Source organism: Physeter macrocephalus, chromosome 4, assembly GCF_002837175.3.
Source record: "Physeter macrocephalus isolate SW-GA chromosome 4, ASM283717v5, whole genome shotgun sequence".
Taxonomy (NCBI): Eukaryota; Metazoa; Chordata; class Mammalia; order Artiodactyla; family Physeteridae; genus Physeter; species Physeter macrocephalus.
In genome coordinates this window covers 141147846-141164786 of record NC_041217.1, presented here as the reverse complement: position 1 = coordinate 141164786, position 16941 = coordinate 141147846, and the positions used below count along the sequence as shown (strand labels likewise).

General features: G+C 37.8%; 1 protein-coding gene across 4 annotated transcripts in view; it reads left to right on the top strand.

Moving 5' to 3' along the window:
- The window catches only part of OSBPL9 (oxysterol binding protein like 9), a 176755-nt gene that overhangs the window by 54735 nt on the left and 105079 nt on the right, over positions 1–16941 (top strand). For all 4 annotated transcript variants that reach the window (XM_024119634.3, XM_024119635.3, XM_028489401.1 and 1 more), the window contains exon 3: positions 6534–6612. In XM_024119634.3, the coding sequence (XP_023975402.2) occupies positions 6534–6612 (79 nt within the window). The remainder of the gene's footprint in view (positions 1–6533; positions 6613–16941) is intronic.

Genomic DNA, 16941 nt, shown 5'->3' with positions numbered 1-16941 from the left:
CTGAGAAATCAGCTGTTAACCTTATGGGAGTTCCCTTGTATGTTATTTGTTGTTTTTCCCTTGCTGCTTTCAATAATTTTTCTTTGTCTTTAATTTTTGCCAATTTAATTACTCTGTGTCTTGGCATGTTTCTCCTTGGGTTTATCCTGTGTGGGACTCGCTGTGCTTCCTGGACTTGTGTGGTATTTCCTTACCCATGTTAGGGAAGTTTTCAACTATAATCTCTTCATATATTTTCTCCGGTCTTTCTCTCTCTCTTCCCCTTCTGGGACCCCTATAATGCGAATGTTGTTGCGTTTAATGTTGTCTCAGAGGTCTCTTAGGCTGTCTTCATTTCTTTTCGTTCTTTTTTCTTTATTCTGTTCTGCAGCAGAGAATTCCACTATTCTGTCTTCCAGGTCACTTTCCGTTCTTCTGCCTCGGTTATTCTGCTGTTGATTCCTTCTGGTGTATTTTTTATTTCAGTTATTGTATTGTTCATCTCTGTTTGTTTGTTCTTTAATTCTTCTAGGTCTTTGTTAAACATTTCTTTCATCTTCTCGATCTTTGCCTCAATGCTTTTTCCGAGGTTCTGGCTCATCTTCACTATCATTATTCTCAATTCTTTTTCTGGAAGATTGCCTATCTCCATTTCATTTAGTTGTTTTTCTTTAGGCTGTCTTCATTTCTTTTCGTTCTTTTTTCTTTATTCTGTTCTGCAGCAGAGAATTCCACTATTCTGTCTTCCAGGTCACTTTCCGTTCTTCTGCCTCGGTTATTCTGCTGTTGATTCCTTCTGGTGTATTTTTTATTTCAGTTATTGTATTGTTCATCTCTGTTTGTTTGTTCTTTAATTCTTCTAGGTCTTTGTTAAACATTTCTTTCATCTTCTCGATCTTTGCCTCAATGCTTTTTCCGAGGTTCTGGCTCATCTTCACTATCATTATTCTCAATTCTTTTTCTGGAAGATTGCCTATCTCCATTTCATTTAGTTGTTTTTCTTGGATTTTATCTTGTTTCTTCATCTGGTACATAGCCCTCTGCCTTTTCATCTTGTCTATGTTTCTGTGAATGTGGTTTTTGTTCCACAGGCTGCAGGATTGTAGTTCTTCTGCTTCTGCTCCAGGAATACCCACTTTTGATCTCTGTCTTCTCAGTCAACAAAGAGACCCCAGTAGAGATGGCAACTTTTTCTCACCTGCCATTCTAGGGAGAACTGGCTATGACCATGGTGTTGATGTTGATTTATAATTTAGAAAGGCCAAGAGAAAAATGTTGGAGGGCTTACTCCACCTGATACCCAAATGTAAAGATTTCCAGAAGATAACATAGGAGAATATTTTCATGGTCTTGGGATTGGGAATGAATTCTTAAAGAAGATACAGAAAGCACAATCTTAAGGTGTAAAACCAATACATTTTCATACGTTAAAGTTAACACTTCATGAACAGACATCATTATGAGAGTACAAAGGCTGGCAACAGGGTGGGAGAATATATTTGCCTAATTCATAACTAGTGAAGGGTTCATGTCTAGGATATATAAAAAACTCCTACAGATAATTAGAAAATGGTAGTCCAGTCTATTCCATAGGCAAGAAACTTGAACTGTTTCTGTTCAAAAAAAAACACAAGAGGATAGTGTCATGGTCACAAACATGAAAAGATACTGAACTTCATTAGTTATCAGGGAAATATAATTGGGACTACTATAAGTTAGTAACACTCACCTGCCAGAATGACTAAAGTAAAAAAGTGTTAGTGAAGGTGTGGAATAGTTGAAACTTTCATACACCTTTGGTTGGAGTATAATTGGCACAGCTACTTTTGAGAACTGTTTGACAGTGTCTATTAAAATTAGCATGTGCATACCATATGACCTAGCAAATTCACTCCTAGACTGTGTCTAATAGAAATATAAGCATATATATAACAAAAGATGAATAAGAATGTCATAGCAGCTTGATTCTAATAACCTAAAACTGGAAACAACATAAATGTCCATCTGCAGTGGAACTGATAAATTGTGGATATTCATACTAAGGAATACTACATATAGCAATAAAAATGAACAAACCATTGCTATATGCAACATCTTTGATGAATTTCACAAACATTATGTTGAGTGAAAGAAGTCAGACACAGAAGAAAATATGTTGTATGAGTCCATTTGTATGAAGTTCAGAGACAGACAAAACTAATTTTAATGTTAGAAGTAGAGATACTATTTACCTTTGGGATGGAGGACAAGGCTAATGATTAGGGCAGGGTACAAGGAGAGCGTTTCTTCATTGAGCTTGTACAGTTATGATTTGTGTATATGTTACCTTTCCATATAAAGTTGTTTTCAAATGATGTATGTAAAATGCTTATCATAGTGGCTGGCTTATTACTGCCAGTTCAATAACTGGCAGTGTTAACTTTTTACTATGGTTTAGTTCTCTGTGATGACATGGTCTAGGGCAATGGTGTCTAGTAGAATTTAGTGCAGTCATTAAAATGTTCTGTGTCTGCACTGTGTAGTTCCATAGTCTCTAGCCACATGTGACTATTTGAAATATGACTGAGGAGCTTATTTAAAATTTTACTTAGTTATAATAAAAATTTAAATACCCACATGTGACTAATGGCTGTCATATTGGATATGATATTATATCCAGGTCTAGGGAATTGCCATGAGAATGAGTGAATGAAGGAGAATGGCAATGAAGTTTATTTGAGTTGAATAAATCAAGAAACTGAGAGGCCAGAGTGTCAGATGAATTATGCCTCTGTACGTTGAAGAATGCTTAGGGTAATGGCAAGACTGGATTGGAGTGTGAGGTTGTTAGGTAGGTTCCAAAGTCTTCAAAGAAGCTTTTGGATAGAGGAGCGGAAAAGTGTAATGGACCAGGAAATAATGCTTTTTCCATATAGGTTGTCAAAGATACTTAGGTAGAAATGTTTCTGAAGCACAGCTTAGGTAATAAAGAGTCATTGAAGGAGAGAATTTTAAGAAGGAAGTGGTCAGGGGCAGCAGCAATGCTTCAGAGTGGTGCTCTATGACAAAACTCTAGAGTAGTAAAGTGGTCATTGAAGACCTGTGAGAGTGAAGCTTGGTGCAGAGGTGGGGAAGGAAGCAATTGCTGGGAGTAGATGAAAGGTTAAGGTGTGGGCAATTTTTAGTAAGTTCCTCTGTGAAAGCAATAAGAAAGGAGGTGGTAGCTAGGGGGAGATGTGGGGGTTTGCTTTTGTTTAACAAGTGGTGGGGGATTGAACTTGAGGGAGGACATGAAAATGTGAAATTTCTTGGTGTTTTCTTTCAGTGTATGGAAGACATGTTGAGGCTGAGTATATATAGGATCTCTGTGAGGTGAGGAGGAAGTGGCTAGGTGATGACAGTGGAAAGGTTGGTTGGGCCAGATTTTGAACAATCTTGAATGGCATTATGAAGAAATGTTGACTTTATCTGATAGTTCATGGAGAACCAAGGAAAGTTTTAAGTATCTGGGTCTCCTGTAAGAGTCTGTGCTTTATAAATATTACTCTGGCAATAGCAAGGACTGTGGACTAAAGGTAGCCAGACTTAAAGAGACAGATTGCTTCATCAAGCAAGAAGTGATGAAACCCTGAAATAGGGCAGTAGCAATTCATAGGGTGGAGAAGAGTTGGCGAATTTGAGATTTTAGTTCAGAAGTGGAATGAGCACCACTTGTGGTGATGCAATAAAGGAGAACAAGTATTAGAACCGAGAGGTTTCTATCTGAGTTGACTAGGTCTAAACTGGTGAATTTATGTTAAGGGACCAAAAAGAAAGAACCCGAGTTTGGAATTGTGGTGAATTATATAACAGTTTTGTTGAGATATAATTCGCATACCATACAATTCACCCATTTAAAGTATGCAATTCAATGTTTTTAGTGTATTCACAGAGTTGTGCAACCATCACTACAGTCGATTTTAGAATTTTTTATCACCCTATAAAGAAACTCAGACCCATTAGCAGTCATTCCTCATTCTACCCCACCTCCTTCTCCAGCCCCTCAGCCCTAGGCAACCACTAACCTACTCTTGGTCTGTATGAATTTGCCTATTTTGGGCATTTCATGTAAATGGAATCATACAGCGTGTGGTCCTTTTTGACTAGCTTCTTTTATTTAGCATGTTTTCAAAGTTCATCCATGTAGACATCACTTTTTGCCTTATATTATGTATACTTAACGTCTTTACATGTTTTATCTCCTCTACTGGAGGCATTATTGTTATATATTCCAAGGCTGTATCTGGCACATATGCTGTATTTAGTTATGACTCAACAAATAATTGATACATCATAAGTTAGAAGGTTAGCTCCATTAACCAGGAAATTAAGTTAACCAGAATGAGTTGTTCCCACACATGCTTACCCACTAAGGTATGTCTTTATTTGCTGTCATGGAATAAGTAGGTACCAATCCAATGGTCTGGTTCTGCCATTAACTCTGTATGACCTTGGGTAAGTCATTATACTCTGGATACACTTTCCATGTGTGAAAATGGGGATAAAAATCCCTACCCAATATGATACAGAGGAATAACTAAGGTAATTCAAGTTGATGGGATTTGGATAGAGTTGGGGTTCATCCAGACAGCCTCTGAGAAGAAAAAAATACACGTTTCCCCTCCTATCGGAAAGAAGAATGTTCTTATGAAACCTTTTGTAAGGCGAAATGGGTAAAGTGAAAAAGCAATTACCTTAGGTTGCAGCTTCCTAACAGATACGCAAAATAGATAGAGGTAAAGCCCAGGTGCTCACAGACACAGTTCAAAGCTGTGGCAGCTTGATGCTGAGATGCCGAGTGTAGTTCCTGGGGAGGGAGCTTGGCGGTTCTACTCTTGCTATTTGGCGTGAACACTGCCTCTGTAACGGCTCAGGGCAAAACAAATGCTGAATGTGATTTTCGCTTTTCGCCTGTTTTCTGGAAAATTTCCAGATTTCTTTTGGTAAGTGAAAACAGGTACAGACTTACAATGGGGTTACATACCAATAAACCTATTGTAAATTGAAAATATCATAAGTCAAAAATGCATTTAATACACCTAGCCTACTGAACACCATAGCTTAGGCTCACATATCTTAAACGTGCTCAGAAAACTTATGTGAGCATACAGCTGGGCAAAATCATCTCATTCAAAGCCTGTTTTATAATAAAGTGTTGACTAGCTCATGTAATTTATTGAATACTGTACTGAAAAACAGAATGGCTGATTAGGTACAGAATGGTTGTCGGTGTATCTTGTTCCCCCTTGTGATCACGTGGCTGACGGGGAGCTGCTGCCCAGCATCATGAGAGAGTATCACCACATATTGCTAGCCCAGGAAAAGATCAAAATTCAAAATTCAGAGTATGGTTTCTGCTGAATGTGTATTGCTTTCACACTATCGTAAAGTTGAAAAATCATAAGTCAAGCCATTGTAAGTTGCAGACTGCTTTTGTGAAAGACCTGCATTAGAATAGACAAAGTGACATAAAACGAACTTTTGGACGGTGTGGTGGTAACCTGTAAATGTTTGGCTCTATTACCTAATCCTCCTGGGATAGCCTTTTTTTTTCATGGGATTAGGTATCTTGGCCCCTTAAGTCCTTTCAATCCCCATTTACAAGGTCCTAATTTTGTCTGTGGCATACTGCTTGTTTTGTCACCAACCTGGAGCATTATACCTGTGCCATGTTCTCTAGCTGTTCTCTCTGGAATACTTAAGACACTTATTTCTTAAGGACACTGACCAGTAGACTCCCTATTTTGCATGTTGCTCTCCTAATTCCTGTTGTCTTAATATACTGCATATAGTTGAATACCAAAAAAAAAAGTTTAAAACCCACTCTATCCACCTTCCTGAAACAAACAACTTATAAATGCAGGCCCCCCCTCTTTTGGAGAGTTGTTCATGCTTTTATTTAGAAAACATATACTGTGTGTGTACTTGAGTGCCATGTATCAAAATAAATAAAGTAGTCCTTGACTTCCAAGATCTTGTAGCAGTTCAGTGGGAGAAGGCAGACATAGATAATCACAGTATAATGTGGAAGTGCAGTAGCAGAGCCATGGACAGGTGGTTTTGAGAGCATACCTTGAAGAAGCCACTGGGACAGTGTTTTGAAGCAATTGTTGCCTGGCATTTCTGAACTAACAAATGTAACACAGAAGCAGCCTGATGAAGAGCACTTGTGTTCTTTGAGCTTCAGAACAACCCGGTGACTCCCATTTTGGAGAGCAATCTAAAGCTCCGAAAGGATCAGTGTCTGGCTCTTAAACAGATTCTAGACTCAGCTTCTATGTTTATCCCCTCCTCCTCCACCGTATCCATGCCCCTTAAGCAAGGGTAGAAAGTACCCTTGCAGAGTACTACAGTGCCCTGCCATCCGCTCATTTAGCTCTTCCTCCTTAAGCAAAGCTAGAGTCTCAGATTCCCCTTTTCTGTGTCTAGCCTGCTTCCAGTGTTGTCGGTGCATTGAGCATTACAAGGCTGTAGCAGTAGTGAATATTGCTGATGTCATTGTTTGCCTTATTGGGATTTTGCTCTTTGTTTCACAGGGAGCTGTGATTGGTATAGACGATGAGGACGACAGCACCTTCACAATAACTGTTGATCAGAAAACCTTCCATTTCCAGGGTGAGCTGAAAGAAAAGATTCTTTCTCTTCATAGTCCCAGCTGCTTCTTTCCTTCTCTTTTGGGTTGTTTGCTGGGTGACTTGAATGGTTTTGCAACTGATCCTGCATGAACGAGTGCACAGGAACGTTCTGGATGAAGTGGTACTGCAGGTTAGGCAGGGATTTAATCGTATCTGCAGTGGATACAGATCTATTTGAAACTACTGTGGATCTGGCTGCAATTGAAAATTAAAAATTGAAACGATGAAAATCAGTGAAGGGAGAGAGTGACGGGCTGCTGCTGCTGGCTTGTGTTTGCAGAAGGTTGCTGGTCTTCTTTATCGAGGAGTGTGGCTCTGCTTCTGCATGAAAAGTCCAAAGACTGATTGTGAAGGCTGCAGTGTTTGTCCGTGTAAAACTCAAAACATAAATTAAATTGAAGCTAGTAAGCAGCCTTTGGCTTAAAGGTTTTGCTTTGCTTCAAGAACTACAAGTTTGCATTCATTTCATCTGCATTTCTGCGTCTTGTCTGCCAGCCATCATTTCTCTGCTGTTATCCTTTTTATAGTTCATAACACCAAATGCCATCTGCCACTGCTATGTTTCGGCATTGCATGCTATGGTTCACCGGTAGAAAGGGTAAGGTACTAGATGATCATTCTCATTTCATCTTGCTTTGAAAACTCTAAACCAGCAAATAAAAGTCAATTTTAATGATCCTGTCCTAATGTACCTCTCATCTATTAGGAGTGCCTGTTAGCTTTGTTACTAATGTTTTTGCTATTTTGCCTATCCAGAGTAACCTCTATTTTATGTTTAAAGCAGTCCAAGAAACTTAAAAATTGAGAATATTTGCACTTTCTTTGAATTACAAGTGACAATACACTGTGACAGATGCTAGGCATACCAAGATAAAGAAATAGTAAATTTATAGCTTACAAATGTTTTGGTTATGAAGTCTAATAGTGACCAGATATGTTATACAAGATGTTCCGACAGCTATTGTCCTTCTATACTAGGATAGTATATTGAAGTTATTTTATTTCATTGTCTTGTTTAAGAAATTGGCACATAGAAATGAAAGATCCAGCTTATATATAATAAAGACAAACCAGTGTACTCACTCGTGATGTCTCTAATGCTTTTAGGAAAAAGCATTCTTAAAGTATTTATTATGTTTGGTCATATTCTTTACTCAGACTGCTATATACTAATGATGTCCTCCTGAAATTTTCTTCATAAAACATTAAAAATCTTATTATGAAAGCCCATGGCCTTTATTTTTAGGTTAAATATATAATGCTGCTTATAAATGAAAGCAGATAATGCCCACACTCTGGAACTCTTTACTTAAATGAAGTTGAATACTTTAATGTGTTTCAAGTAATAGCTGCTAGATGCAGGTGAAGGCTGCAGTATGGAATTATCTCCTCTGCAGTTACTAAGGAGACATCTTCTTTGGACTTCCAGAAGCTGTATTGTTTGCCTGTTTAAAGGAGAAGAGACCCAGGCCCCTAGAGCAAAGGCACCTCTACCTTCTCTGATTTAAATTATTTATGTTAAACTGACCTCCCCTTTAACACTTCCATATTTATGTGGCTTGCTTATAAAACAAGCAATTCCTTTAATGAATCATTTAAATGACAAGGATGAATGAAGTGTTATATGTATTTTTTAAATGGATACTTTTCTACTATAATAGTTATGGGAGTCTCAGGCAACATGAGATTTTTGTAAAGAACTCGATAATATTCTTTCTCTATATTCTTGGCAGTAATGAGTTATTTCACATTCATAGGTCCTTGCTTATAAGAAAATAGCTGAAAATCTGATAAAAGTTTTCAATGTCTGATAGATCTTATACTCTTGATTAGAACTGAAAGCAAGTTTAGATGATTCACATTAGCATGTGTGTAAATGTGTTGACTTTTTAAAGTTTAATATAACAGAATTTTTGAAAGCAAGTGAAGTGTCAGTTGATGCATCTATAAAACAAATTCTGCTTACTGTCAGCTCTTAAAGGGAAAGCTAGAATTTGTTCAGATACATTCATCATTTATTCAACATCTATTTTAGACATTATTCTAAGTTCTGGGGATACAGTAGTGAACATAAAATTCCCCTCTTGGGGCATCCAGCCTGGTAGAGGAGGAAGCCAATAAACAAGATAAGTTGGTAAAATATAAGTAAACAGACAGTGCTAAGCCTTGGGGAGGAAAAAAAAAGCAGGGAAGGAAGAAATGAAATAGAAGTGAGGGTGTGTATGTGTGTGTGTGTGTGTGTGTGTGTGTGTGTGTGTGTGTGCGCGCGTGTGTTTGTAGGGGGGTGGTTTGAAATTTTAGATGGCCGGGGAAAGACCTGAAAGAAGCGAGGGAACAAGCTATATGGCTTTGTTGTGGGTGATGATGAATCATTCCAGGCAAAGGAAACAGTAAGTGCAAAAGGGTGTGCCTGCCATATTTGAAGAACTGCAAGGAGGGCAGTTCTGGTTGGAGTGCAGATAACCATGGGGGAGGGTAGTGGGAGATGAGGTCTAAGAGGTAACATCGTGGGAGGCCTTATATGGCACAATAAGGACATTGAATTTTACTGAGTTAAGAAGCCATATTAGAGGGTTTTGAACAGAGGAGTGACATGATGTGATTTTTAAACAGTATCAACTCTGGCCACTGTTTTGAGAATAAAATGCAGGAGGCAGGAACAGAAGTAGGGAAACTAGTTAGGAGGCTATAGTAATCCAGAAGAGAGATGATGGTGGCTCCCACATGGTAGCAGTGAGGGTAGTGAGGTAGTGAGAAGTGGTCGAATTCTGCCTGTGTGGGTAATCAACTTTATTGAGCTGTAATTAACATACAATAAAATGTACACTCTATAAAGTTCAATGAATATTGACAAATTTACTTGCTCATATAACTGCTACCATAATCAAGATGTAGAACATTTCTATCACCCAAAAGATTCTTTTATTCTTTCAGTCAGTCTCCACTCCCAGCCTCTGGCTCCAGACAACTGCTGATCTATCATTAAAGATTAGATTTTTTTTTTTTTTGGAGAGTTTCACATAAATGGAATCATACAGTATGTATTCTCTTTTGTCTGGCTTTATTTTAGCTCAGTATAATGTTTTTAATATTCGTCCATCTTGTTGCATATATTGGTACTTCCTTTTATATTGCTAAGTAGTAGTGTGTTGTTAGATATTATATTTTTTTGAAGGTTGAACTCTAGCATGTGAGAGGAAGACAGTAGTGTAGGATGACACCATATTTTTGTCTTGAGCAACAAGAATGGAGTTGCCATTAACTGAGGTGTGGAAGATTGCAGGAGGAACTAGTTTGGGAGCAGCAGGTGGGCATCAGGAACTTAGCCTTGGACATACTTATAATCAAGTTCTAGATGCCTATCAGACATCCAAATGGAAATGTCAAGTAGGCAGTTGAAGTGTGGGATTCAGGAGAAAAGTCCAGGCTGAAGAAATAAATTTGGAAGTCATTGACATATAGGTGGTTTTTAAAGCCATGAGAATTTGGGAATAAGTGTAGAGAGAAAAGAGAAGAGGTCCAAGTAATGAACTCTGGAGCACTCCAACATTTATTTGGAAGACACAGAGATGAGGTGGAACTAGCAAAAGGGATTGAAAAGAAGCAACCAAAAAGGAGGAGGAAAAACCAGGTCAATGTGGTACCCGGGAAGTCAAGATAGAAAGTGTTTCTAGGAGGTGAGAGGCATCAGCAACTGTGTCAAATGCTCCTGATCAAGAAAGTTGAGGGCTGAGAAATGATCACAGAATTTAACAATTAAGAGTCTATTGGTAACCTTGAGAAGAGCAACTTAAAGATGAGAGTATAGACAGTGCTTTCAAGTTGTGCTGTAAAGGGAAGGTGAGAAATATAGTAGTAGCTGGAGGAGGGAAATGAGATAAAGATGAGATATCTTTATTTTATTTTATTTTATTTATTTTTTTTTTTTTTGTGGTATGCGGGCCTCCCTCTGCTGCGGCCTCTCCCGTTGCGGAGCACAGGCTCCGGACGCGCAGGCCCAGCGGCCATGGCTCACGGGCCCAGCCGGCCCGCGGCATGTGGGATCCTCCCAGACCGGGGCGCGAACCCGGTTCCCCTGCATCGGCAGGCGGACGCGCAACCACTGAGCCACCAGGGAAGCCCAGACATATCTTTTTTTTAAAGAGCAATAATAGCATGTTTTTATGCTGTTGGTAGTGATTCAGTAGTGAGGGAAAAATTGATGATGCAAGAGAGAAAGGGGAGAATTATTGGATCAATATCCTTGAGAACGCAAGACAGGATGGGGCTAATGCACAGGTGGGGCATTACCTTTGGCTGGGAGCATGGACAGTTCGTCCATAGTAACAAGAAAGAAAGTCAAATGTATGGAAATATATGTAGGCAAGCTATTACCCACCACCTTTATTTCCACTATGGTTTGAATCTCTAACTGACCTACATGTCCTGTATCCTGAAACATCATCTGTTAATAATTGAGAGGACTGGTGCCATGAAGAGAACAAACTTTCCTGAAACAACAGATAATTTTTCATTCTAATGATTCCCAGTTCTGGTAACTTGATATTTCAGAATATCTCCAGTTTTAAAGAGATGCCATAAAATTCTTTAAACAAAGTTAATTTAAATTAACTTCAGTTTTGAAAAAGAAATACTCTATTTTTTCCCCTTTAGGTAATAATTGAAATTACAATCCTAGCATGTTAGAGCTGTAAAAAGGTTTGAAAACTACAGCTTCATTCTGTCATTCTTCAGAGATTAAAAAGAAAATAGTTGCCAATTCATCTTTATAAACCGGCTCTTTCCTTTTGAGCAATAGCAAAAAATGATCACTTTTCCTATCAGACAGCCAAAGTCTTTTGTATTTGGCTTCTTGGCTAGACATTATGTGGAAAGCAGTCTTGGTATTAATTAGACTGGCTGTTGAGTTCAAACATTCAATGTATGTATAGTATGTGTAACTTCCTGTGCTCAGAACTGAGGGTATACAGGTTAATAAGACATGAGCCAGGAAGTTAAGGAGCTTGTAAAGAAGTATATAATGTAGTATGAAATATGCTGTAGTAGTAGAAATATGTATAGGACACTGAAATAATGGAGAGGCAAAAGAGACAATCACTCAGTGCTGCACAGAAGAGCAGTTTTTCTTGTTACCGAGTAATTCTTTTTAAAATAATCAAAATTTAAAATTATACTAGTTCTAAAAATTTTGAGTTGTTCAGAATTATATAATATAAAAATTAAAAGTCCCCTGTCACCAGGCTCTGTCTCCCACCTCTCCCTCCTTACCTCCTCTAACTGGTAGAGTTCTGAAGATTGAACAGAAATTTACCAGGCAGATGGGTTGTTGTAGCGTGTACAAAGGTATGGAAATATGATGCTACCGGGTATGTTCAAAGAACTATGAATGTTTGGTACCTTTAGAACAGTGGGCAGGAGATTAGGCTGTAAAAATAGTCAGAGGCCTACATCTAATATGAAAAGGCTTTATTTTTATCCTGAGTCTGTGAGGAGCCAATGAAGCAGAGTTTTAAGCAGAGAGGAGACGGAGTAAGACAGGGGCTCTAGGTAGATAGCCTTGATTGTTAAGGCCCTGAGTGGATTAAATCATTGGTAGTGGGGAAGGAGAAGAGGAAAATAGACTTGAGATTTTTAGGAAGTATTGATAAATCTTTAGGAACTGTTGATTGCTTGGAAATGGGAGGTGAGAGAATGAGAGTAGTAAACATGTTAGTAAGGCTTGGCTTACTGTTTTGTTTGGATGTTGTCAACGTCTGAAATAGAGAATCTAAAACAGAGGTGGTGAGGGACTTATATTTGAGGTGTCTGTGAGACTCACAGGTATTGACGGTGATGCCAGTTGGATCTGAGTCTGGGCTGGAGATGGAGATTAGTGGTTATCAACATATTGCTGGAAGATAGGATAGAATTAAAATTTGAAAAATTGAATGCCTCAGGGCTAGGCAGATAAGTAAATGAGTGAAGAGTAAAGCTGACTGAAGACTAGCAATTTAGAGAACTCATGCCCTATTTGAAGTGGTAGTTGCTACTTAATTCCAGACAGTTGTAGGCTTTTGGTAATGCTTGTCCAGTGTTGCTAGATCATCCAGTTTTCCAAGAGAAGCCAGAAATCCAGATTATTTTGTGCGTGAGAATTTGAATATGGGAGTGTTAAATCTTCAGGTTTTAAAAAACAATTATGTAGGCCAACAAAATGTATCTATGAGCTAGATAAAACCTCTGGATTTTCAGTCTGTGGTTAAAATTGTAGTAGTAGTGGGTATGAACCCCTTGGGAGATCTGAGTGAAAAGAGACCTGAAAACCAAACCTTGGAGTGCACTAGAGTAGAACCATCAACGGGCTCAAAGGAATGATCAGAGAGGTTGGGGTGAAAGCTACTAGCTTCAGCCATATGAAAGTACGTACTGTTTTTATCAGTCAAAAGTAGTTACATTTCAGCAGTTCATATGTCTCAACCTAATAAAAGACTTAAATAGTCTATAGTTGATACTAATAATTAGAAAAATACCCAGTTATTTGAATTTTACCTTCAAATAAAATTAAACCTATTTAATGCTTTAATGTATATATAAATATATATATATTTATAATGTTACTGATAGTATATTGGAATAATAGTAATAATAATAATAATGATACCTACATTTATCAAATGTTTATTTTATGCCAGGCACTATTCAGAGGTTTATGTAGGTTAAGCCGTTCAGTTCTTACAACCTTATGAAGTAGGTACTATTATTGTTTTTATTTTATAGATAAGGAAACTGGGGGCCACAGACACGTGGTATATTACAGAACTGGAATTTGAACACAAACAGTTGTGCTCTAGAGCCATTCTCTTAACTGCTACAAAAAAGGTATTATAGAAATTTGTCAACTAGTTTATAATTAACTTTTATAATTTTGTCAGAAAAGGAATTAATGTAAAATATAAGGAACTTTAAATTACAGTGCAGTTTAATGCAATTAAAAAATTTTCTGATGTTAATGTTCTACATGTTCCATTGCTTAGTAGAAATAGTAGCAATAGTGGTGGTAACAACTACTATTACCACTGTCTTATAAACTAGGCACTGTGTTCAGAAACTCTGGGAATGATCCCTCTCTAGTGATTTGACACACATTAAAGTTTGACAATCATTGATCTGGATCCAGTGGTATCACATTGTTATTCCACTTTACTCTCATAACCTTATACATTAGATGGAAGTATCCCCAATTTATATATGAAAGAAGTGAGACACAGAGAGACAAGGATCCTGGCCTTGATCTTAGGTCATCTTTTACTATGTCCTAACCTACACAGAAGGGGTGTCTTGCCGTAAGTAAACCTGGTATGTGAAAAAATCTGAATTTTTTAAAGATGAAAATTAGGGATATGTCTATGATTAGTTCTTCATAAAATAATCCTTTACTTTCAAAGGACTTTAATGAAGACATCTTTTAATCAGTGTGTTCTCCAAAATGATTTCAATATGAAATTTGTTTGCAAATTTATTTGAGTATACTTTTAAAGCAATACAAGTTGCGTAAGACAAAATACAACATTTTTAGACAATAAAAAATGTTTAAATTAGAAGAACCTTTAGGAACTGTGTAAGTCTTAGCGGAAGTCATCTGTGGTTGGGCTGATAGCTGACCTTTTCAACTCAATCCTTTAGAGCTCGCTCATTTATGCAAATGCAGAATTACTACAAACCAGCCCAGTTGTGAAGGAAAGTGTTTAATTCAGCATTAATCATTTAGAAGAAGAGACAGTACATCATTAGACTAACTTGTGGTTGCAGGCAGAAGTAAACAGATTGCATTATCTTCTGTTGACTACTGACTTAAAAATTTCCATCTGCAGTTTTGCATTTTTTATTTTTATGTGATAACCCCTCCTCAAAACAAAATAATCATTTACAGACTTTCTGTAAGGGAGTAAGTCAGCTATAACTAATTCTCTAATTAGGTGTTATAATTTCAGTAGGCGTTAAGTAGGGAAATGCTACTGAATTCATGTATTGGGAGTTTGTTGTGTTATTGTAGGAGGATTGGACCTCAGTTGGTGTACCTTTCTTCTTCTTAATTTGCTTTCTGTTCAGGATCCTCCCTGAATATTTGAAATTATAATTTATCCAAATTTAACCAATTGTGGACTGTTTGGCTTACTGAGTAGTCAGGATTAGAGTGGCTATATAATTTTATTTTCTGTTAGTTATTTATGTTTTATGCCACCATTTCCTTTTTTATAACTTCCTTATTATTTATTTATTTATATTTTTGGCTGCATTGGGTCCCCGTCACTGCTTGCAGGCTTTCTCTAGTTGCAGCGAGTGGGGGCTACTCTTCGCTGTGGTGTGCAGGCTTCTCATTGCGGTGGCTTCTCTTGTTGCGGAGCAGGGTCTCTGGGCATGCGGGCTTCAGTAGTTGTGGCGTGTGGGCTCAGTAGTTGTGGTTCGCAGGCTTTAGAGCGTAGGCTCAGTAGTTGTGGCGCACGGGCTCTGTTGCTGCACAGCATGTGGGATCTTCCCGGACCAGGGATTGAACTTCTGTCCCCTGCATTGGCAGGCGGATTCTTAACGGCTGCGCCACCAGGAAAGTCCCCTTTTTTTTATAATTTCTAAGTAGTAAAATTAATAACTGCTCACTGTAGAAATTGGGAAAATATAGAGTAGTATAAAGGTGATACTAATAATCACCCATAATCCTACAACCCAAAGATAATTATTAGTAACATGCTTGTGGATTTCCTTCTGATATTTCAGTTGTTTGTGAGTGTGTGTGTTTGTGTGTGAATTTTACAAAATTGAGTCATTCCGTGTAAATAAATTTCCATACTTTCAATTTTAAATATTATATCATGAACATTTCCACATGACACTGAATGTTCTAAGAAAATATGATTTTTAATAGTTATGTGATATACCATTTTATGAATAATCATACTAAACCATTAATCTATATTGTACAGGTTTTTCTCTATGTTAAATAATACTGTGTTGAACATCCTCGTACATAAATCTTCAACCAAATCTCTGTTTAGCTTAGGACAGATAGATTCATAAAAGATTTGTCAGAACAAAAGACATAATTTTTTTTTTTTTTTTTTTTTGTGGTACATGGGCCTCTCACTGTTGTGGCCTCTCCCATTGTGGAGCACAGGCTCCAGATGCGCAGGCTCAGCGGCCATGGCTCATGGGCCCAGCCGCTCTGCGGCATGTGGGATCTTCCCGGACCGGGGCACGAACCCGTGTCCCCTGCATCAGCAGGCAGACTCTCAACCACTGCGCCACCGGGGAAGCCCCATAAATATTTTTAATATTCCTGAAATAGCCTTCCCCTATAGCTTTCAAGGGAGATTGTCAATTTATACTCCCCTCTTCTTCATCAAACCCTTCATCAGCATTTAGCATTATAATTTTAGAAGAATGCCAACCCAGTGTCCTCTTCTCAAGAATATTTTTAATGTGTTTATTTCTTATTTGGTGAATCGCTCATTCTTTTTTTTGTTTTCTTTTTCAGTTCACTTATTTTAATTGCACTTAAGTTTTTTTTTTTCTACTTTCCATTCATTTATTCTTTACATTATTATTATTTTTTGTAACATCTTTATTGGAGTATAATTACTTTACAATGGTCTATCAGTTTCTGCTGTATAACAAAGTGAATCAGCTATACATATACATATATCCCCATATCCCCTCCCTCTTGCAGGAATCGATTGTATTTAGAAAGGATTCTTAGAAAATCTTTTCTAAGGATCCGTTGTATTTCTGCAGTGACAGTTGTTACTTCTTAGAAAAGCACAACCTGAGACTGAACCAGTTGTTACTTCTCCATTTACATTTCTAATTCTCTTGATTTCAGTCTTCTCCCTTTTTTTTTTGATGAGTCTGGCTAATGGTTTATCAATTTTGTTTATCTTCTCAAAGAACCAGCTTTTAGTTTTACTGATCTTTGCCATTGTTTCCTTCATTTCTTTTTTTTTTTTTTTTTTTTTTTTTTTTGCGGTACGCGGGCCTCTCACTGTTGTGGCCTCTCCCATTGCAGAGCACAGGCTCCGGACGCGCAGGCTCAGCGGCCATGGCTCACGGGCCCAGCCGCTCTGCGGCATGTGGGATCTTCCCGGACCGGGGCACGAATCCGTGTCTCCTGCATCGGCAGGCGGACTCTCAACCACTGCGCCACCAGGGAAGCCCTCCTTCATTTCTTTTTAACAAAATTTTTAATTTAAAAAATTTTTTAACATCTTTATTGGAGTATAATTGCTTCACAATGGTGTGTTAATTTCTGCTTTATAACAAAGTGAATCAGCTATACATA